We start from the raw sequence: 23,081 nt of genomic DNA on the forward strand, positions 1-23,081 counted from the left end.
CCTGGATGGCAAGCGTATGGTTTTTGCTCATACGAAAGATGACTTGAACATCTGTGAGTCTGACAAAGACCAGCAAGATCACCAACTTCTTTGCACCTTTTTCATGAAAATTGGTGACATTTGACCACCCTGCCTCCCAATAAACATGTACTTGAGAGTAGCTGAAGGGATAAAATGTTTCACTTGGCGTTTACTGTCTTACATTCTTTGTTTAACTCATTCCTCTGTGGTTTCTTTTGTGAAAGCCTTTATTCTTAATTAATTAATTAAGATTTAGGGTGTGCATATGAATGTGAATGCCACTGAACTTATGTGTGTGTGTGCGCGCTCGCGCGTGCGTGTGTGGGTGTGATTCAGAGAACATTTGCAAGTTAATTTTCCTACCAGGTGTGATCTAGGGATTAAATTTAGAATATACACTAGTTCCTTGTTTTGTGGGCTCTTGGGGCTTCTGCCTTCTGTACTTTACATGGAAATAGTGCATTATTCTATGTTAGAATTTTAAAATTGTATTTTTGCAGGTCCCCTCCCCCCACAGAGAGAAATCCTGTGTCTCTTATAGAACACCCTTCATCTTTCTGGCTAAATGACTTTTGTACCAGTGATACCAGAAGTCTACAGCCATGTTCTTGCAGAGTTTGAGTCCATGGATCCATTGCTTACAGCCCTGCGGCTGGACTCCAGTCGTCTGAAGGTGAGCTTCCGTCTCTTGTAGCCCTGACTTATGTCTTCACGTCCATGTGTCGTGCTCTGCTCTTCTTGCCCTGCACTAGCCCCTTGTTTTGTGGGTTCTCGGGCTCCTGCCTGTTGTGCCTCACATGGAAACAACTGCACCTGGGAGGATTGTGAAAACACATTCCCGGAATAAATCTGTACTTTGAGGAAACTGAGGGAGGTCACAAGTTGTTTTCTTGGGAGTTTCTTCACAAGCACTGAGAATTCTCACATGACTACATTATTGATTAATTAGTGTTGTGACAGTAAGGTGTGCTGTGACTTGCAGCTGAAAACACTTCCGATATTGGCCTTGGCCACTGTTGGCACTAGCCTAGCTGTTATATCCTTTTTCTCAGAGGACAGGCATCAGGCCTGCAGTCCCAGCACTGAGAGGGGCGAGGCAGGCATGCCACTGTGAGAGCTGGGCCAGCCTAGGCTGCACAGTGAGTTTCCAAGTCTGGGCTGTAGTGAGGAAAGGGAAGGAAGGAAACTGGGGACACAGGATTCTCCCATCTTTCTTCTACCATCACATATGCCAGCTTAATACAGTCATAGTACTGTAATATCCTGTCTACCTTAACAACTCTAGCAGGAATGAGGGGCCAGGAACAAAGGTTTGGACATCGTCTTGACTCTGCCTTTCATTACAGAGGACAGTGCTTCCCAGGAAGTTTTAGCAAGCTGAGTCTGTTGGCTGGGACTGAGGCCCTTGGCCAGTGCTGCCAGCAAAGGAACCTACAAAAGCTAAAGAGAGTTGGGATGGTTTTTGATCAGTCTGCTGCCACATTTGGCACAGATGTGTACAGCGTGGGCAGAACGTTGGTGGTAACCTCGAACGACCTGGTCAAATTATGACCCTTTAATAACTGGTTGTAGCAAAGGAAAACCACATTTATACAATTGAACCTATTCAGCTTTTAGAGATGCAGCTAGAAGTTTAAAATCTCTGGGGCATATTTCATACTCTAGGGTTATAACGGAGAGCTGTTACATTGTGTCCCTGTGGTCAGGGGAGAGGGAGCAGGAGGTGGGCGCAGACCTGCAGTACTTATTTCCAGTGGATAGGTAATTTAAGTGTTGGGAATGCAGCCTAGGTGCTTGTGCATCCAGACAGGTGTCCTGTAATGAGATGCGTCCCCAGTGCACAGCTGGTCTCACAGCTGTCTCCTCTTAGTGTACCAGCATAGCCGTGTCTCGGAAATGGCTGGCGTTAGGCAGCTCCGGAGGAGGACTCAATCTCATTCAGAAAGACGGCTGGAAGCAGAGGCTGTTTCTCTCCCACAGGGTAAGATAAAGGATGTTCACCCATTTTTCCCCCCACTGTGGTCAGTCATTTAGAGTAAAAGAATGGAAACAAAGTGTTCTTTGTCTGCTGTTCTAGGAAGGGGCAGTCTCCCAGATTGCCTGCTGCGCTCATGATGATGACTATGTTGCTGTAGCTACCAGGTAAGAAACGCTTAAAGCGGACCTTTCAAATGTGCGCGACGCTGACGTGTGTGTGTGTGTGTGTGTGTGTGTGTGTGTGTGTGTGTGTGTGTGTGTGTGTGTGTGCTTGCCAGGGCGACCAGCCATCTCCTCTTACCTGGCACTGTCCCAGTCACATCCTGGGGTTCCAAATCATCAGAGAGGGGCAGTTGGTCATCCTGGTGTTTGTGGGAAATGCTGACCTGAGGCAACGTCTAAAAAGCCTAAAGAGAAAGGGAAGAGTCACCTCTCCCTGAGGGACAGATGGGGACCCGTCTTGTTGCCCTCTCAGGACCTCCTTCTAATCTTCATGCTTAAGCCTGTACTATCTCCAGTCTCACTGAGAGAGAGAATGGGAACATAGAATTTCGAATATGTAGGTCCTCCTAATTTATTGATTTGATGGCCAAAACAAGGAAGTGAACACTTTGATTTATAACTCTTTCCCCTAAGAATAAGAGTCTTTAATATGACTAATATTATCTTGCAGTTAAGTTTTCTTTTTTGTCATTGCCGTAAGTTTTTTTGTGGTAACTTGATTTGCTTGTAACTTGTCTACAGTCAAGGCCTTGTAGTTGTTTGGGAATTAAATCAAGAGCGTCGTGGGAAACCAGATCGAATTCATGTGTCCTCAGAACACAAAGGCCGACAAGTTACTGCCCTCTGTTGGGACACAGCTGTTCTGAGAGTCTTTGTAGGTGACAATGTGGGCAAAGTGTCTGCCATCAAACTGAACACTTTGAAGCAAGCAAAGGTGAGGAAAGGCTCCAGCTCCTTGTGTGACCTGAGGTGTCAGGGTTAACTGGAGCTTCGAATGAAGGACACAGGTTTGGCTGCTGTATTTCACAGAAGCCTTGGCGAATCCATGGTGTTGACTTGCTGTAGTGTAGACTCCTGGGAGAAGAAACATGGCGTGTGTTGTCTAAGTTACTCTAATGGACATTCCAGAATGTTCTGGTTTGTCCATAATGACTCACCAAAGTTATTTGATTTGTGATACAAGTTTGGTTCAGAGCACAGGTAAGCTGGACATGGTGGAGCACGCCTTTAATCCCAGCACTTAGGAGCCAGAGGCAGGCGGGTCTCTGAGTTCCAGGTCTGCCTGGTGGACTACAGAGTGAATTCCAGGACAGCCAGGGCTCCACTGAGAAACCCTGTCTTGAAAAACCAAAAAGAAAAGTAGAATTGCAACCCTCCTCAGAAGGAGAAATGCTGTTGATAGGTGAGACCCTCTTGTGTGTATTAGATACAATACATTTCCTTCATTCCAACTTCATAAACATAGTTACAAACAGAACTTTGAGAAATAATTGTAGTTGGATATCAAATTATTTCATAGTTTTCTTCCTTCCTTCCTTCCTTCCTTCCTTCCTTCCTTCCTTCCTTCCTTTATTGAGACAGGGACTCTCCCTGAAGTCCTGGAACTTGCTACATAGATCAGGCTGGCCTGGAGTTCCTAGAGATCCTCCAGCCTCTTCTGAGTGCTGGGATTAAAGGTGTGTGCCACCATGTCCAGTCTCACAAAGTTTAAGTGATGGAAACTTATATTCTTGTAGACAAATTAAGTCCTGACTTATTTTATTTCACATGTTTTTACATTTATTTAATTTATTGTATATGCGTGAATATTTTATCAAATGTATTTCTTTGTTTTGCACATTTTGACACTGGAGTTATGGACAGTTGTGAAGAACTATGTAGGCTCTTGGAACAGACACTCTGTTAGCCTTACTTAGCCATCACTCCAGATCTCTTAGCCCTGATTTTTTCTGGAACTTACTATGTAGCCCAGGCTGGCCTCAAAGGATCAGCTTGCCTCTGCTCCCAAGTGCAGGGTTAAAGGTGTGCTCCACCCTACCCTGTGTTTTTGGTTTTTGTTAATCACAGCACACTGGCTTTGATCTCCCAGGAGTCCTCTGCTCGGTTTCCTGAGTACTGGGAATACAAGTGTGTGCTGCCTCTCCTGGTGTATTTTGGCTCATTTCAACAGGTCAGGCAGAAAAGATTGTGTGTGTTTTAAATGTATTTCCTTCTCACATCCCTTTTAGGCAGCTGCTGCCTTTGTGATGTTTCCTGTCCAGACAATAATAACGGTCGATTCGTGTGTTGTCCAGTTAGACTATCTGGATGGAAGATTGCTTGTGTCTTCACTGACTCGGTCCTTCCTGTGTGACACTGAGAGGTATCTATTAGCTGACTACAACCTTTAGCTGTCCCAGAGCCAAACCCCTTTGAATAATCTTGTAGATGTTAATGGGGAACCATTTTAATGCAAATTGACCTCAGTAGAGAAGACCTCGCTCTCTCTGTGGGTGGCTAGGACAAGCCTTCAGTGAACCTTACCTAGTGGCCTCACCTGAGTACGGGAGAGCCTGAGCACCTGCTTCAGGGTGTAGTCTGAGGCTGCACTAAAGTCTGAAGGGTGGAGATGCAGGTGCAGGGACGGCCCAGGACTGTGACGAGGTGTGTGCGAGGTACTGCTTAAATGAGTATTATCTTGTCAGCCACTCCGTACTTGGGAGTGGCCCGTGGACTTTGTTTCATGCTGGCTCTGACTGCCCCTTCTTTAAAGATTTGTTTTGCAAAACTTCAAGCTTGCTCTAAAACGTGAGCGTTCTACCACAAACCAGGCCTTAAGTGCATTTTATGGGGGAGCAGCCGGAGTTGAACTGCTGTAGCGTAGAACCCGCTGTGGAAACAGCACGTAAACTGTCCGAGGTTGGCTGCATTCAGGTTGGGGCCATGGACAGCACAATAACCGAAAAGCTCACACAGGTTCGTTTGTTTAGTTTTGACCTCCATTCTGTTCCAAAAAACAGCATTCTGTAGTTGGGACTCCTAAGTTAGCCTTGGTGGCACGTTCTGTAACTCCGGCATCTGAAATGATGGACACAGAAGGTTATTGTGACAATGTAAGAGATAAGCAGCAAATACAACACACTTAGAGCTTCCTCCTGTCCCGCCCCTTAGAGCTTCCTCCTGTCCCCGCCCCTGCCCGCCTCACCTCCCAAGTGAGCAAAGGCGTGTGCCCCCACGCCTGGCTATTTCAAAGCATTTTTACAAAGCAAACAGTGGGAGAATATTTGTGATTCCTAGCAGACTCACACTGAACTGAGTGAGCTGGCGCTTGCCTGCAGTCCCAGCACTTGAGGACGAGGTGGGGACTAGTGGACTGAGTTTGGAGCTAGCCTGGGCTGCATAGTGAGACCCTGTCTTGAGTGTTTTCCATACGAAACACTGTAGTAGGAATACAACTGATAAGGAGAAAATTCATAATCCACCATTTAAGTAGACACAGTGTGTAATGTGGCGCTTTCTGTGAAAGCTGAGTATAAGACACGGGTAACAGCATTTCTCAAAGAATGGTGCAGCCACCACTTGAAGAAGACTCTTTGGGAGACAGTTATCACATTTTCTTTCATATGCAGAATCTGCATTTGAATAAAAACACACATACAAAGGACCTGGAACTGGGGCACTGTTAGAGGGGGGGAAGGAACCAACCCTGTAGGTTCTCTGTCTTGTAGATTCTGCAACTCTATATAGATGTGTATATATAACAAGCTTGTATATGCATTTGTTTAACTGCATGTCTAAGAGATGGGGAAGGGATCAGGTAGGAGAGGAGATGTGAAGGTTGGGGAGGTGTAAGGGTGATGGGGAGGCAACTGCCAGTAAAGTCCGCGTCTCAGCATTTGGGAGGTTGAGGCAAGAGAACTCCTGAGAGTTCAAGTCCAGCCCGGCTTACATAATAAGTTCTAGGTTAGCCTGGGCTGCAGAAAACCAAAAACCAAACAGACAGGTAACAAACAGAATAAGTAAGAGGAGTTCTTAGAAAAGCAAGCTGGCTGTTTCCCCCTTGGCCCCGTGAAGCTCTCACACCTAGCTGTCCTGCTAAGAGAATGGAATGTCCCAAGACACAGAATTTCAAAGGAACTGGATGGAGTTTAGGAAAAGGAAGAGTTCATTGGATCTTTGAGGTGGGAGAGGCCCTTGGACCAGTTGGAAAAGAACAGCTTGCACAGAATGTCCAGAATCATTTACTAGTGTTGTGGAAAGCAGTCGGTTGAGTCCTGGTGAACGGTGGTTTTAGCAGTAATGGATCTAAAACAGGCCTTCCTCTTTCTGTGGCTAGTGAACAGTAGAGGTGTGAAGCGCTTGGCTTCCTGTTCCAGCGTGGTCAACTCGGTCACTGGTAACCAGCCAGGGGTGGACCCACCCATGCCATTGTTTCCTAGTGTAGTAGGAGCAGAAAGAGGGATGGTGCGTTGTGGGTGGGGCTGTATAGCCAGGCTGTGAGTGCTTTAATGTTTCTTTTCTGTAAGTAAGCCCTGTCTTTGTTTCTGGAAATTAGGGAAAAGTTCTGGAAAATTGGAAATAAGGAAAGAGATGGAGAATATGGGGCTTGCTTCTTTCCTGGAAGGTGTGCTGGGGCCCAGCAGCCTCTGGTCTACTGCGCCCGCCCAGGCTCCAGGATGTGGGAAGTGAGCTTTGATGGGGAAGTGCTCAGTACACACCAGTTCAAGAAGCTCCTGTCAGTGCCGCCCCTCCCTGTGATCACTGCAAGGTAGACACCACTTGGGACTTCCTGGAGACATTGGGTTAAAATCTGTGGTATTGTGGGATGGTCAAGATTTGATGCTACCTTTTAAGAGTGAGGTAGAATTTTTATTAAAAGATTCAGAGAAACCAGAACCACTATCTTCCAAGTGATTAGAGTAACATGAATAAGTAGTGGTGAGAATTTGTCAAGTTGACCCTTTCTATTGCAGAAGGTATGCTTTTAAGTTGTGATTAAATCGGTAGCAGTGTGTTTGCCTTCTAGATCGGAGCCTCAGTATGATCATACACTTGGATCCGCCCAGTCTTTGTCATTCCCCAAACTCTTGCATCTTAGGTAAGTTTCTCCCTTGCCCCTTTCTCTTCATTCAGAGATGATTTGCATTTATATTTAGTTTTCAACTTTTGTTGTTTGCTTTTTAAGAAAAGGGTCTCTATGTAGACCTGGCTGTCCTGGAATTCATTTTGTAGACCAAGCTGGCCTCGAACTCAGAAATCCACCTGCTTCTGCCTCCCGAGTGCTAGGATTAATAGCATGCACCACCTGGCTTAGTTTTCAATTTAAAAAAATGATGCTAGAGTTTGGATGCAGGGCCTTATGTAGCGAAGTTATTCCTCTACCCCTAAGTAAACTCCAGGGGTCAGTTTAAATTTGTTGTTGTCGTTGCTGGGAATCAAACTGGGAGTCTTATCCATGCTAGGCAAGCAGTGCACCACTGAGCTGAAATCAAGACAGACTCTTGCTGTGTTGCTCAGGCTAACCTTAAATTCTTGGGACTGAGTAATCCTTTCTTAGTCTCCCAAGTAGCTAGACTATTCTCAACTTTAAAGTTAAGTGTATGTGTGTGTGTGTGTGTGTGTGTGTGTATATTCTTTTAATGTTTCAACTTGTCTTATTTTATACGTGTGAATGTCTTGCCTGCATATATGTCTGAACACCATTTGCATGACTGGCATGGGAGAGCATCAGACCTCCTGGAGCTGGAGTCACAGACAATTGTGAGCCAATAAGTAGGTGCTAGGAGTTGAACCGGGGTCCTCTGGAAGACCTGTTAGTGCCTTTAACCACTGAGCTAGCTGTACCTCTAGCTTCATTTCCAGCTTTTAAAGGTTGATCTTGTTAAGCTATCGTTGGATGCCTGGAGATGACTCTGTCAACATAGCATTCGGTGTGTAAGAGAAACGAAGAGATCTCTTTCTGAACCAGCAGGAGAGTTTATTGCCAGGCTGGCTCAGCTCCTTCTCACTTAGGGGTTAGCCCACCTCACTGCACTAGTGCAGAGTCAAATACTGAACAGCACAGAGTGGCCCTCCCCTCTGTCAGCTGCTTGTCCTGCATGTAGAGGGTTTGAGCTTGAGCTCCTCTTCACAGTGAGAAACGATTTAGCATCGCTTCAGTGGTTGCTTGTAGGTTTATGTCAAGGTGATACCTGATTGGACAGTGGAGAGGTAGGCGGGGAAAGAGGCTGGAGGAGCTGAAGAGGAGGCTTTAGGTAGGGATTCTGGAGGCAACATGGAGGCCGATGTGTATGTTTCTCTCGGTGCATCTCTAGCTTGATGAGGTTGTCATGATCATTTCTAAGGGTTTCTCTGGGTCTGATTTATCTTTTCTGGATGGGCAGTTTACATCTTTGTCTGCTGGTTATAGACTTATTGTGTAGAGGGTTTGTGGATTGAGAATAATCTAGTAAAGATCTTATTTTCCCCAAAGGTTAAAATAATGCACACCCATGTCACAGTGTATATGTGTCCCTTTCTTTCACTGACTTCGTTCTTGTTACTGCTTAAGATTGCCTTCGTCTCCTTTGTGCCGTGATCAGAGGCATGTGCTGTCTTGCCCAGTTTCTTTGGCTTTTTATTTGACTTCTTAAATAATTCTTACAGCGTTGGCGTCACAGTTCATCAGCGAGGGGCTGACAGCATGAAGAATGTGTGAGGTATAAGCATGGGTCGCGTCTCCGTCTCTTCTTCATTTCATCCAGGCTGTTCTTTCTTTAATGTTCATTTCACTTAGATGATGCACGCGCTCACACACACACACACACACACACACACACACACACACACACACACACACACACTCCCCGAGTGTAGTGGTCCTGGAGGAAGTCAGCAGACTGTGTGCTGTATTTGCTGTATCTCCTGTTGCTAGAGGTGGTGGCAGTTATAAGCTGCCAGGCATGGGTCCTGGGAACTGATTTGGGACCTCTGGAAGAACAGAATGCTCTTATCCACTGAGCCATCTTTCCAGCCTCTGAGTTATTTTTCTCTTCCTTCCTTCCATCCGTTTTTTCTTTTCTTATTTTTTTAAGTGTATTTTTGCGTTTTGTCTGCATATGTGTCTGTGTGAGGGTGTCATCCCCTGGAACTGAGGTAAGAGACAGCTGTGAGCTCCTGTGAACTGGGAATTGAACCTGGGGCTTCTGGAAGAGCAGCCAGTGTTCTTAACTGCTGAGCCCTCCCTCGGTCCCTGGATCGTTATTTCTAAGGCATTTTGTAAACTGGGTGTCTAAAATGGCTCAGTGCATAAAGGCACCTGTGGCCAAGCATAAAGGCCTGAGTCTGGTCAAAGAGGAGAACAGAGTCTTGCAAGCTGTCTTCTGATCTCCACAGATGCTCATGGTACGTGCATGCCTGCACACAGGGATACAAAATAAATAAAAATAGAATTTTCAGCTTCTTGTGGTGGCACATGCCTTTAATTCCAGCATTTAGGAGACAGAGACCAGCAGATCTCTCAGTTCCAGGACATCCAGGACTACACAGAAACTTTGTCCCCAAAACAAAAACAAACAAAAATTGGAATTAAAATAATAAATTTTACAAGTTGAATATCAAACTCACAATTATATTTATCTTTACTCAGTGATTGTTTGGCTCTAATGGTATTTTTTCGATTTTAGTGATTTTGAATTTGAACTTTTATCAGTTCCTTCACCTTTGACACGTAGATTGCTTTCCTAGGGAGAGAGATCTTGACATTGACAGAATGTTTAATATGTACACAAGCACTCCAATGCCGTGACTATCGCTGTGGCTCTCAGATCCACGTGAGCCAGTTTTAGTACTGCCCTGGGGTATATACAAAGGAAGCTCTGAGTTCTCGGGGTTATAGACTTGTAGAGATATTTGCTTCCGGAGGAAGCAGATCTGCTGATTCCTTGTGATGCCTAGAGTAGGAGGTTTGCTGCTGGGCAGGGCTCTGACCGGGAGAAAGGGGAGATGTGTGCACAGTGAGAAAGGAGATGTGTGTGCACTGTGAGAAAGGAGATGTGTGTGCACTGTGAGAAAGAGGATGTGTGTTTACTGTGAGAAAAGGGTTGTGTGTGTGCTGTGAGAAAGGGGATGTGTGTGCACTGTGAGAAAGGAGATGTGTGTACACTGTGAGAAAGGAGATGTGTGTGCACTGTGAGAAAGGAGATGTGTGTTTACTGTGAGAAAAGGGTTGTGTGTGTGCTGTGAGAAAGGGGATGTGTGTGCACTGTGAGAAAGGGGATGTGTGTGCACTGTGAGAAAGGAGATGTGTGTGCACTGTGGGAAAGGAGATGTGTGTGCACTGTGAGAAAGGAGATGTGTGTGCACTGTGAGAAAGGAGATGTGTGTGCAAGATGTGTGTGCACTGTGGGAAAGGAGATGTGTGTTTACTGTGATAAAGGAGATGTGTGTGCACTGTGAGAAAGGAGATGTGTGTGCACTGTGAGAAAGGAGATGTGTGTGCACTGTGAGAAAGGAGATGTGTGTGCACTGTGGGAAAGGGGATGTGTGTGCACTGTGAGAAAGGAGATGTGTGTGTGCACTGTGAAACCTGTAGCCACAACCCAGTGACTGACAGACATGAGATACATTCACACTTGGAAGAGAAAGATGGCAGGAAATGAGAGGTGAGGGGAGGACCAGGGATGTGTAGGAAGAGAGGACCATGAGCAAGGGTGAGTCTTTGCCTGGTGTCAAGGAAGTGGGGAATGGTAAAGAAAGGATTGTTGGTTGTGATGGTTAGGGGCCCATCACTTTTTGAGAATTCAGTGCATTGGAATAATCAGGACTCCAGGAAACAGGGAGTGAGTTTCTGGGGACACAGGAGGGAGAAAGGTTCTGTGGGGTTCAGAGGGAAGCTCCAGCTTAGGAACTGCACTCCTCAGTCTAAGTGTGAGGCCTTCTGCCCTCATGCTGAACGGCCCTGGCATGGTGCTTTGTTCCCTGACAAGGTGATACTTGTACCTTGACGGGGCGTTAGGAATATGGCTGGAGCCTCCGTAACACTCCTGGCGTGGCGTTGCGCAGGTGTTCCCAGCCTCTGTCATCTACACACCAAGAAGGCAGGATGTTACCTTTCCTGATGGGGACCCCTGGGGTGATTCACAGAAAGTCACCTGGCTGTTTGAATGAGTGTCTGTGCTCTGTCACAGAAGTCCCTCTTAAAGGCTGTTTCCTTCTCCAGACACCAGCCTTTCTTTTTCCAGAAACTGTTTGTTTGTGTCTAAATTTTCCTGTTTGGTGCCATTTGATGCTGCGATTTTTATTTGGCTTAGAAAGGAGATGGTAAGGTTTGTTCAGATGTATTTTCTCTTACTTTAGTAGCCAATGAGAAACTGAGTCCAGGGAATCATAAAGTTCTGTGCACTAGTAAACCGGAGGGATTTGTTTATTGCTGTCATTTTGGTTAGTTGACTTCCTTTATTTTCTTTTCAGTGAACACTGTGTGCTGACTTGGACAGAAAAGGGAATTTATATTTTCATTCCTCAGAATGTTCAAGTTCTTCTTTGGAGTGAAGTCAAGGGTAATTATAATTTAGTTTCTTAGGTGACTTAGTGTCATAATTATGTGTGAAAATTAATTGTATGATGATTCTTTTATAATGAAAGAAGTTGAAAATGCAGGGAACAATTGTGTGTGAGTAACACAGAGAAAAATCAGACCCGGTACTTCTGGTTAAAACCAGACCCATGCGAAGTTTGGCACTTCTGCTGAGATGGTTCCTTACGTTGGCTTTTGGGGTTTTTTGAAAGAGAAAGGAGAGGGTGGGCATTGATCCACATTGGTTTCCTAAGGAGAGGGTGGGCATTGATCCACATTGATTTCCTAAGGAGAGGGTGGTCATTGATCCTCATTGATTTCCTAAGGAGAGGGTGGGCATTGATCCACATTGATTTCCTAAGGAGAGGGTGGGCATTGATCCACATTGATTTCCTAAGGAGAGGGTGGGCATTGATCCACATTGATTTCCTAAGGAGAGGGTGGGCATTGATCCACATTGGTTTCCTAAGGAGAGGGTGGGCATTGATCCTCATTGATTTCCTGTAAGTTTTTTCCCCCAATTGAAGATGCACCTTGCAAACTAGTTTGTTAAATTCTTTCAAGGTGTTCAGTCAAGACAGACCCCTCTTCGTATGTGATTAATTTATTTACTATATTTTAAAGGTATATAAACTCACTTATATATTTGTTAAAATCTGTTCATGTGAACACCAGGTTGTAACTCTCTGGAATGTTCTCTAGCCCAAAGCAGATTACCTCCTTTTTCACTCCCCATTCCTTGTCACAGGAAATAGTGTATTACACTTCAGATTTTTAGATCAGAGAACTGTGGGGTTTTTTCTAATTTTAGAAAAAAATCTGATTTCTTCATTGAAGTTTAAGTAGAAAAAGAGATAAATTTCAGTGAGCCAGATCTTATCCACTTTATAAAGATGATTGTAACCCATGTCAAAATGGTAGGACTTTCCTGCTGGGAATCAAGTGTGGGGCTGGGTACATTGTAGGTAAGAGTCCTTATGTAAGCTGCATCTCAGATGGGACCTTACAAAAACAGTTAGGGGTGTTTGATTGATTTAAAATCTTGTCTGTTCACCCTTGTGGTTTTTTTTCACCCTTGTTGTTTTTAGATATTCAAGATGTAGCTGTCCACAAGAATGAATTGTTCTGTTTGCACTTTAATGGGAAAATCTCACATCTTTCCCTGTTGTCTGTGGAGCGCTGTGTGGAACGCCTGTTAAGGAGAGGCCTTTGGGACCTGGCTGCTCGCACGTGCTGTCTCTTCCAAAATTCTCTTATTACCAGCAGAGTGAGTTAGAGTTCACTTGTGAATGTCAATTATGGGTTGGTGAAGCTGTCCAAGCTTTTGGGATTGTTAGAAAGTTGCTTGTCTTGATTAATCTTTCTATATGACTTACACATGTAGAGGTCAAGTCTCCAAAGAAAGCACGGCAGATGTACGGGGTGCTTGAAGAGTAATAAAGATGGTGTGGGTTTGGTTTTAAGAAAGTGTCAGAGCAGGGCGTAGTCACACACATCTTTATACCTAGCACTTAAGAAGCAGACGTAGGTGGATCTATGTGAGTCTGAGGCTAGTCTGGTCAACAAAGTGAGTTCCCAGACAGACAGGGCTACACAGAGAAACCTGTGTTTGAAAAACACAACAAGAATCAGGTTGACTTAGAAATATATTTAAACCGTAGAGCTTGTCTTAAGAGGGCTGATTGTACATGTAGTCACTCAATGTAGAATTAAATTCTTACTTGGCCTCTCGAGCATCTGTGAAGGTTTCTTCTTGTGAGAGCACCTTTAGTGCTTTGGCTGTTGGGATATAGATGCAGTTACAAACACGGTTTTCTTATCCTTTTGTTAGGGAAGAAAAACACTGTCTGCAGATAAATTGGAGCATTTGAGGTCTCAGCTGGACCTTACAGCCTCCAGTGAACTAATTTCTCAGCTGGATGAGTTGATATTAAAGTTCGAGCCTTTGGACTCAGCTTGCAGCAGTAGAAGAAGCTCCATTTCGTCACATGTAAGTGCCTTCTCTTTAACGTGTGTATTTGGGGTGTGTGGTAGGAGGGGAGCAGCTCAGGCCAGCGGACACGGATGGAGACTGGGGTCGCTGTCAGCAGTCACGTCGCTCCTGCTTCCGTGGAGGCTCCGAGGGTTGAGCTCGGGTCTTCTCACTTGGCGGTGGGCACCTTCTCCCACTGAGCCATTTGCTGGTTTAGTGACGCATTTAAGAGTGTTTTGGATCTCACAGCGACGTGAGTCCAAGGATCTTTTCACTTTCCTTGTAGTAGTTTTTTGGGGCAATAGTGGCATGAAGATGTCAGGGTTTTTCCTGTTTGTCATAAACTAAATAGTGTGTAAGAGGGGAAGGGTTATTTTGGCACGTGGCTTGAGACAGTTTAGTACGTGGTCGGTTGGTATTGCTCATTTTTCACTGAGCTCCTCTTCAGAGGCTTACCGTCTCCTGGTAGCACCCTAGATTGAGCATCAGTATCTGAACACATTCAGAATCCAACATGCAGCAGGGGAGTTTTCTTCCATGATGGACAGTGAAGGAAAATCAGGTGTGCCTTGAAGCTACGTCTGCTCATGTCACTGTTTTACCACATGCTGTTCCCAAACGCTCTTCACGTAGTTTCCTCCTGGGTGAGGTTGTCTTCAGTTTGTGAGCTCAGATATTTTATGTCACCCGAGGTGTCAGGACTGTCTCATTCCAACACCCTTCCTCACTGCCTGCTTTCCAAAGGCAGGGCAGGCCGAGCAATGTGGAGGGTGCCCAGACTCCTCTCACTGGTGTCATTTGGGAAAGCAGAGCCGTGCTGCACAGGAGAACTTTGGTTTGGGGGATTCTCTTCATTTCTAGGAAAGTTTTAGCATCTTGGACTCTGGTATCTACCGTGTCATCAGTAGCAGAAGAGGCAGTCAGTCCGACGAAGATTCCTGTTCCCTGCATAGCCAGACCTTCTCGGAAGATGAGAGACTGAAAGAATTTGCACCACACCCGGGAGAGGAGCAGCCAGAGCAGGGCTGTGCTGCAGACAGAAATGAAGGTGATGCGTGTGTCTCTTGTCTCTGTGGGTGGACAGGATAATCTAATGCGAAGAGTTTCCGTCAGGTCTGAGTGAAGTTAACATGTTACAGACTGGCGGCCTGTAGACCTGCTGCTCACTAGAAGATGGTGATATCTGAGTTGTCTTTTAACCTCTTGTTTGAACTCACATTTGTAAAGAGCCTAATTTGGGTCATGCATCAAAAATGCTCGACAGGTTAAGACAGATCATTAGCCAAAATAATGAAGATTTTTTTTTTTTTTTAATCCTCACTAACCACGTTATTTTCCACCAGGAATGAAAGATGGCTCCAGGTTTGGGAGCCATTGCCTTTCCTTTTCAATGTTCCGGCACTCCCGTGACTGAACTGTTGAGAAGAGATTAGTAGAAACTCTAAACTACCTTTGTGGCTTGTGGGGACTCAGGGTTAGTCGTTGGATGAAGGTACCTGGCTCGGTGTTTGATGTGGACCACCCATGCATCCCATAAACCTGTCTTCTGTGCTCATTTGTATCTGAGTCAGTTATGATTTTGGTATCGAATCCTCCATTTTCTTTGGTTTCTCCATTTCTGAATTTGTTTAGTTTTTGAAAGAAATCTTGCATGTGATTAGATGTTTGCTCTCCCTCCTGTTCAGCGGACAGTGTTTCCCACAGTCCGGTGATGTCCGAGACAGAGAAGAGTGAAGCTTTCCTGCCCTTCAGCATCCCACTGCCGTTCCGCTCTCCATCTCCCCTCGTGTCTCTTCAGGCTGTGAAAGACAGGTGAGCAGTCCATCTTGTCCGTTAAGCCCATGTCTCACGGGCTCTAGTTGTCCCCTGACATACTGAGAAGCAAGGGCCTCTGAAGTTATTTCCCTAACAAGCTGTGAGTAGAAACTATTGCTTTCTCCTTTTAACCTGGGGAGCAGAGTGTTCCTCTTCGTTTGCCGAGCTGAGTATTTAAGTTGTAGGTAAGCCCCCACTTCCACCGCAGACACAGCGAAATGAAATGCCCGAGTCTCATCTCTGGTGAATGCCGTAGTGTCCATGTGGAGGACGGAGTCCCATCACTCAGGGATCTCACTCATCTTGTCAGGCTTGGTGGCCGATGCCGTTACCTCTTCAGCTCTTGCTGGCCCATTAGTCTGTGTGTATGTGAAGATTTATCTATTTGTATCCGTGTGAGTTTTGTGTGCACCATGTGTGTGCGGTGCCTGTGGGAGCACACCCGTGGTGGAGCCTCTGGAACTGGAGCTGCAGGTGCGTGAGCCTCGTGTGAGTGCCGGGAGAGGGCATAAGGACTTTGCCCTGCTGGTGTGTCCTGCTGGCCCTTCACTCCCTGATCTTTCTCACTCGGGTCAGAACTGGAGGATTTTCCCCTTCTTGAGGCTTCTTCACTATGTAGCTCTAGCTGACCCGCAACTCCATTGTAGAAAGGCCCGGCAGATCCACCTGCCTCTGCTTTTCGAATGCTGGGTTGAAAGTACAGACTACTACCTGGAGAAAGGAGATTTCTGAATTTTGTGTCCAGTTTGGCCCTGAGAAGACGTATCTTCTGCTCAGCTACTTGCCTGAGTCCTACTGGATACACATGGTTTTTGTCTGCCCTTCTGTTTCTGTTGTGAGAAGTTGGCAGCTAAGTTCCATGAAGTAATTCTTGCTCTCTGACTCGGAAGTGGCTGTGGTCACATGTTTACCTTGCCTGAGTTGTAGATGACATTGCAGGGACAACTAGATTAGAGACCGTCCCTTCAGCAGTGACTCACTGGTCTCAGGACAGTGGGTTGCTGCTGCTGCTGCTGTTGTCGTTTTGTTTTTGAGACAGGGTTTCTATGTCTAGCCTTGGCTGTCCTGGAACTTGCTCTGTAGACCAAGGTCTGCGTGGTCTCAAACTCACAGAGATCTGCCTGCCTCTGCCCCCTGACTAAAGGCTGGGATTAAAGGCATGTGCCACTACCAGCCAGTGTAAGGAAAGTTCTATAAGCACACTATGACTCACTTTATCATAGTGTGAAATGTGATTGATTAGAGAAATTGTTATTTGCAGAGTCTGTCTTGTTACTAAGTTGACGCGGACTTACTAGTACCAATGCAAACATAGAAACATCAGAAACAAGGTGCTGCCCTTGACAGCATTGATATAATTTCATGTTAGACTTTCGATATTTGACTTCCAGTGTGTCTAGCTTTGTGCGTAAAACTACTGAGAAGATCGGCACCCTTCACGGAAACCCAGAGCTGAGAGAGGCATTTGAGTCCAAGGACGCTGAGCAAGCTCATGAAGAGGAAGTGAGTGCAGTCGCCTGTGCTCCGGAGGAAGACACTGAGTAAGCCTGTGTCTGAGTCTAGGAAGCTAGGGCGAGGGCCCGCGTGCAGAGGCCATCGGGGGTTCACAAAGGGTTAATAACTGTTGGCGGCGTCAGTCTCGGACCTCACTGGCCTTTCTCCTTCTCTGTCATTTTGTCACTTTCCTGGAATGACAGGAGTGTAAGGTTAGAAGGAGATGATTAAGATCAGGTTGTGTCCGAGCTCCTCTGACTATTGTGACTTTACATCTTTAATGCTGTCTGACCTGTCAGCTCTAGGACGTGCCACTAATAATGAAGATGCTGGGGACAGGCTCTTGAAGTCAACATGACATATAACATGTAGCACACCTGCCGTTTAGTGGGTAGCGGAAGTCTCGTCTCAGAACGCTTTGGTTGCCCCTGTTGCCTGTGTTAGGATTCTTTCTTTCTCATGTCTTTCTAGGGAGAAAGAAATTCACCCACCTCCTGAAGAAGACAAGCTTCAAGAACTCACAGCAGCAACGGCAGAAGCAATGTGAGTGTGGAGGGTCTGCAGTGCGTGAGCTTGGCCTTTGGGCTGCGTCAGCACTGGTCTAGGTCAGAGGCAGCCTCATTTGCAATGGGTGTTCGGTAATCAGTAACATGTTCCAGAGTCAGCATTGTCTGTCTTGTAGGCTTGCAGGATAATTGCCATTTAAAGTGATCAAAAGCAGCGTTTTTCCCAGATGAGTATGCTCTAGCAGTTAAGTTTGTCTAAATTGTTTTAAAAGAACAAATGAAGCAACTTTACCTTGATCTCTTTTATATAGGACCAAGTTACTGGACCCTCTGGTCTTGTTTGAACCCAAGCTGCTGAGAACGGTTTTACGGGAGTGGCTTTCACAGTTAGAGAAAACATTTGCCGTGAAAGGCTTTGCTGACAATGCCAGTCACCCACCCGGGAAATCGGACTTGGACGCGCATCTCCTCGGCGAGTCAGAAAAGAGGGTGTTGCGTGAAGAGAGCGGAGGCACTGGAGAAACTGGAGGGCAGCTAAGCTGTGGCTGTGGAAGCAGCCTCGGTGAGCCCTCAGCCGACAGTTTCCAGGCATGTCCTCCATTTGCCATAGCGAGCAGCCTTCAGAAGGACCTGGTGGAGCTGACAACGCTGTGCTTGGAGCTGAAGGTGCTCACCGCAGCGCTGGAGAGCAGAGGTGTGCACGGGGGCTGTGCTCTACAGCCGCTCTCCCCGGAAGTCCTGGCTTGTCGCTTCCTAAAGAACTATTTCTTTCTCCTGGACTTGAAAAGAGCAAAGGAAAGTGTCAAGCTTAGTTACGGCAGCCCTTGCGTTTGGGACACATTTCTGGAAGGACTAAAAGGTAACTGTCAGGTGGCGTTACAAACGTGGAGGTGTTTTATAACGTGGGTGCCCTGGATAGAACCTCTCCTGTCTGGCCAGTCTCCCTTCCGTTTTCTACTCACTCTCGTAAAGTACATACATGTCGTCTGTGTGCCTGTCTATATATGTGTGCCGTACGCACACAAGTGATTAAACCAGTGAGCATCACATCCCTTAGAGGCGGGTGAGGTCCTGCTCTGGAAGATGGACAGGAAGGAACCAAACCTATGTCCTCTTCAAGAGCAGCAAGTGCATTTACCTACTGAGCCATCTCTCTGGCCCTCCACTTTCTGTGTGTGTGTGTGTGTGTGTGTGTGTGTGTGTGTGTGTGTGTGTGTGTCCATGTGTCTGCATGTGTCCTCAAGCTCATGTGCATTCACTTGTGTACCTGCATACATGTGTGTGTCATGGCACAGTTGTCAGAGGACACCTTTGGAGTTAGTTCTCTCCTTCCACCCTGTGTGTCCTTAGGACTGGGCTCAGGTGACAGACTTGGTAGTAAAGCATCTTTTTCCACTGAGCCATCCAAGTGGTCCTGTTTTCTACTAAATTAAGCTTTAGAATTTCTTCAAACATTGACTTTGTTACTCGTAACGTCATTTTCTTAAAGTGGCATTCAGAAAATGGCATGGCAGTGTTAGAACAGTGGGGTTAAAGTAAACTGCTTCTGAGTGCAGACGGGGAAGGTAAGAAAAGCCTTCAGTGACTTGCTAACACGGTGTTACTGCCATACTGCGTGCCGTGGACTGACTCGGAGCTGAAGGCTCGCTGTTTTGTAGATGGAGGCGGAGGCAGTGGCTGGGCAGGCAGGCTAACCTGCACTGCATCGTTCAGAACATATCTTAGTTCTTCTGCGGATAGCTCTCTGCAGAATCCTGCTCTTGAAGTGCCTTTTGTATCAGCTTTCTCCTTCCCCAAGGCTCGAGGCCAAGGTGGGCTGCTGTGTCCGGGGAGAACAGGTGGTGGGCGTTGCGTGGTGGTGGCTGTTTCACATCCCAGTGGCGAGAATCCCTTCACCAGCACTGCCTCACTGCAGAGGAACTGGAATTGTCCTGCTCTTATGTTGGCCATCCAGGAGTGTCTGCTCAGGCTTGGCTGCCGCTCACGCTAGCTGCCATCCCCGACACGGTCACATGGGTTGTTCTTTGATTTTGAAGTGGTGTTTTTCCCTCAGAGTTCTGCTTGAGTAACAGATGCCATGTTGTCTCCTGCAAGTGAGACTTTATTTTCCACTGCCCAAAAGTGTAAGTGCCTCAGGTAAACAGTCTCCCATATTATCTAAGTTAAAGGCCTTTTGGCTTCCTAGAAACTGCATCTGCAGTCAGAGTCCTGCTTCAGCTCACGTACAGCAGCTTAGAAGCCTAAGTGTCTCATGTGAAATAAGAGTGTCTGACTGTTTTTAGCTTGACTTGTCCTTTCCTTCTCCTGTGACTGTGCTCGACCTTGATGCCTAGAAACTGGCAGGAAAGTCTGAGCGCTGTGGTGCTTTCTGTGCTGCTACAGGCTAGGGCACACAGGGTGACTGAAGTTTGGGGGTACAGCATGAAGCCTTCCTCGTCCCCTTTACGTTCTTGCCTGACACGGTCAAATGGGAAGCTGTGAGGGGGCAGCTGCTTCTTTTTAAGTGGCAACTGAAGACTGGCTTTTAGATGTTTCAAGTACGAGACGTATTGTTTTGTTCGTCTTTAATTAATTTTGGGGATCAGAGAGATGGCTCAGAGGGTAGAAGTATTTGTTGTGCAAGGCTGGAAATGAGAACGCTCTCCACAAAGCTGTCTTCTTATCTGCACACCCATGATGCTGCAGCTACTCCTGCCTCCATACATGCAAACACACACGGACAGTCAGTAGAGTTCTTTTTAGACTAACAGAAAGTCAGGGGTTTCGTTATGGCATCTTTGTACGCTACATATTTTTCCTTGTCCCCTGCCTTCTTTCCCCTCTCTTCAGCTGATGCCTTTCCCCCCAGTTCTCTTCTGTTCTCTTACTTTCTCGGCACCTGCAATAGAAAACATAGCTTTTCCGAGTCTTTGTGAGTCTGGCTTGTTTTGCTTAACATGATTCCCAGTTTCATCCATTTTCCCACACATGTCATGGTTTCATTTTTCTTTATGAGGATCTTCTGAAATCTTATGAAAATCACACACATTCTATCTTCTATCTGTACCGTATCGTTTTTATCCGCTCGTCCTCTGATGGAACGAGCTTGTTCGGTTTCTTAGCTGTTGTGAACACTGCAGGTACCTTTGGTGTGTTGTTGACTTGGGATCCTCAGGATGAATACCCAGCGGTGGTGTCCCCAGGCCACACGACAGACGTAGTTCCAGCTTTGTGAGAAACACAGACACACACACACACACACACAAATACAAATTCTACTGAGTTTTCTTTCCCAGTTTAACTTTATGGTCTTTAAAAGTTGAGCTTATATCTTGGTAGGTTTTGTTTCTGTCTCCTGCAGTGCTTAAGCCAATGTTGGGGTCTCGCGCTGCTGGGTGGCAGGCTGTGGTAAAGGCTGTGGAAAGGACGTGCCTGTGAGTGTTTGCAGCAGAGAGGTGACCATGCTTTACTTTTCAGAAATGGCAAGTTCTGACCCTACCTATGCGGAGCTGGACGAAGGAGACCTGCCCACGGGGCTCCAGTTGCTGGACGCCTCCGTTCCTTCCGATAGCCCCTTGTTGATTGCATTCGCCTCCCGGTAGGTTGTCCTGTGTTGTTCGTGGGAACTAAAGCATCAGCAGTGTTTTTGTTTGACCCCTTTGCGTATCCTGCACTCTTTCTGTTAGAACATTTGGATTTATTTCTAATGAGTCCTACGTGTAACCAAGCCGTTTCATGGCATTGAACCTGGGCCTGATGTGCTCTGTTTCCAAGTGCAGGTTGTACGATAGATTTGGGGAGTCTGCCCTTCGAGCCTTCATCAAGTTTTACCCGTCCATCTCGCCTTCCGACGTCACGCAGCTGTGCCGGCATCATCCCGCTCAGCTTCTGGCCTATCTGGACAGTCTGGTGAAGTCCAGGCCCGAGGACCAGTGGTGAGAGGGCGCATGAGGTCTCGGTGCCAGTTGTCACATTTCCATTGTCCGCTGCTCCGGAAGACGAGGATTGGGGCGGTTTTAATCCCGTTCCCCACAGCACACACCACAGACGCACACATACTCCACCTCCTCTCTGAGAGAGTCAGGTCTCTGTGGAAAGTTAAGTCCTTCGTGCTGGAGAGATGGCTCAGCAGTTAGGAGCACTTGCTGCTCTTGCAGAGGACCCCGGTTCTATTCCCAGCACCCACATGACAGCTCACAAGCATGTATAACCCAGTTATAGACCTGAGTGACCCAAGGGTACTGCGTACGTGTGGTGCACATGCAGGTGGGAGACACATACATAAAGTAAAATAATCTCAATAGAAAATGAATTCTCGGCATGGCAGGGCTTCAGCAGACGCAGACAAGCTTCTCCTCGCCCTGCCAGTGAGAGCTTGTCACTGTGGTGGCCCATCTCTCCTCAGTGGGCCTCTTCCTGCTTTTCATGTCCCAGGCTGGGCCATCATTTCTTCTCGCCATAGCAGTACACTCCCATCTTGTTATTACACCAGAAACTTGTCCTGTCCGATTGCCACACTGACTTGGTGCTCACGCCCCCTAGCCTGCTCTCCGCAGCATTCCTACCTCATGCGTGCGTGCGTGCGTGGGTGCGTGCGTGCGTGCGGTTTAGGAGCCGTCAGGCTACCTCTTGTTGTCTTTACATCCCCACACTGTTTGCTCTCGTGAGGATTACTCAGTGGTTTGTTTTTTCCAGGCCATCTTTCCTTGAGTTCCTTCTCCAACCAGAATCTTTAAGACTTGAATGGCTGCTTTTGGCAGTGTCCCATGATGCTCCACCAAGCACAAGTACAGCAGATGATGAAGGACGTCCCAGGTGAGCATCTCACTTAGAGCGTTCAGGCTCACTTTAGGAACAGCAGAAGAAAACCTTAACCATGTAGCAGGAGTAATGAGATCGCATTTCCTGGTAAATCCTAGCGGTTCTGAGCACTTGTGAGCTTACCCTGTAAGAATCCCATGATTCCACTCGGGAAAGAGCACATTCATGTAAAAATTCGCACATAACTTCAAAGAATTAAACTGGCCTGCCTGCGGCTCTTTTGTAGACCCACAGTGAACCCTGGCTTAGCCTATCTTAAAGGAAAGAAAATGTGTGTGTGTGTGTGTGTGTGTGTGTGTGTGTGTGTGTATGTTTCTTTCAAAAGACATGTTAGTTAGTTTATAAATGTACCAGTAGGATTTGAAAAAAAACAGAATCTGAAAGAAACAAAAACAGACCCCAGCAGTGCGTGGCTCGGAGACGGCCCCTGGACCTTCCCTGGGAAGAGCAGTGCCTGGCCAGAGGCCTGTCTCATTTCTTCACTCGGCAAAAAGCCTCGGGAGACACACAGTGGCCGAGAGTTATGCGCTCACGGCTTTGATTGACATACTGGGCAGGCACCTGACACTGTTTCACTCCGAGATGAACAAGTTATGAGAAAATTACCTATTTTTTAATTTTTAAGAGCAAAATACAAATACATTGGCATAATGGAATGTGCTTCAGCTGAGGTCTTACCTAGTAGATGATTCTAAAACACCTAGGGTTTATTTCCTGTGTAATTGGCTGTATGTTTTCATCTCATAGGCCCCACTCACACTTGCTCTCTTGGGGTTACAGTCAGCTGATTCTTCTTCTGATTAAACTTCCTGCAGACTTTACAACCAAAGAGAAAATGATTGACATCTGTAGGTCTTACGGGTGAGTGAGCAAGTTTATAAACACTGTGTGGGTGAGTGAGGGTGTTTACAGACACTGGGGTGGGTGAGTGAGGGTGTTTACAGACACTGGGGTGGGT

General features: G+C 46.5%; 1 protein-coding gene across 2 annotated transcripts in view; it reads left to right on the forward strand.

The window, feature by feature from the left end:
- HPS5 (HPS5 biogenesis of lysosomal organelles complex 2 subunit 2) overlaps positions 1-23,081 on the forward strand; it is a 32,044-nt gene that overhangs the window by 3,100 nt on the left and 5,863 nt on the right. Inside the window, exons 2-20 of one of the 2 annotated variants that reach the window (XM_080908499.1) lie at positions 522-694; positions 1,892-2,002; positions 2,099-2,163; positions 2,743-2,935; positions 4,230-4,363; positions 6,536-6,748; positions 7,007-7,078; positions 11,431-11,519; positions 12,625-12,803; positions 13,368-13,526; positions 14,370-14,556; positions 15,194-15,320; positions 16,715-16,864; positions 17,289-17,360; positions 17,635-18,182; positions 20,780-20,900; positions 21,082-21,237; positions 21,998-22,117; positions 22,871-22,984. In XM_080908499.1, the coding sequence (XP_080764625.1) occupies positions 587-694; positions 1,892-2,002; positions 2,099-2,163; positions 2,743-2,935; positions 4,230-4,363; positions 6,536-6,748; positions 7,007-7,078; positions 11,431-11,519; positions 12,625-12,803; positions 13,368-13,526; positions 14,370-14,556; positions 15,194-15,320; positions 16,715-16,864; positions 17,289-17,360; positions 17,635-18,182; positions 20,780-20,900; positions 21,082-21,237; positions 21,998-22,117; positions 22,871-22,984 (2,918 nt within the window). In that variant the 5' untranslated portion in view covers positions 522-586. Of the gene's footprint in view, positions 1-521; positions 695-1,891; positions 2,003-2,098; positions 2,164-2,742; positions 2,936-4,229; positions 4,364-6,535; positions 6,749-7,006; positions 7,079-11,430; positions 11,520-12,624; positions 12,804-13,367; positions 13,527-14,369; positions 14,557-15,193; positions 15,321-16,714; positions 16,865-17,288; positions 17,361-17,634; positions 18,183-20,779; positions 20,901-21,081; positions 21,238-21,997; positions 22,118-22,870; positions 22,985-23,081 lie in introns of those variants that run through there. The other variant, XM_080908500.1, reaches the window with a different exon arrangement.

This window comes from Micromys minutus (genome assembly GCF_963924665.1).
Source record: "Micromys minutus genome assembly, chromosome: 32".
In the NCBI taxonomy this organism is placed as follows: Eukaryota; Metazoa; Chordata; class Mammalia; order Rodentia; family Muridae; genus Micromys; species Micromys minutus.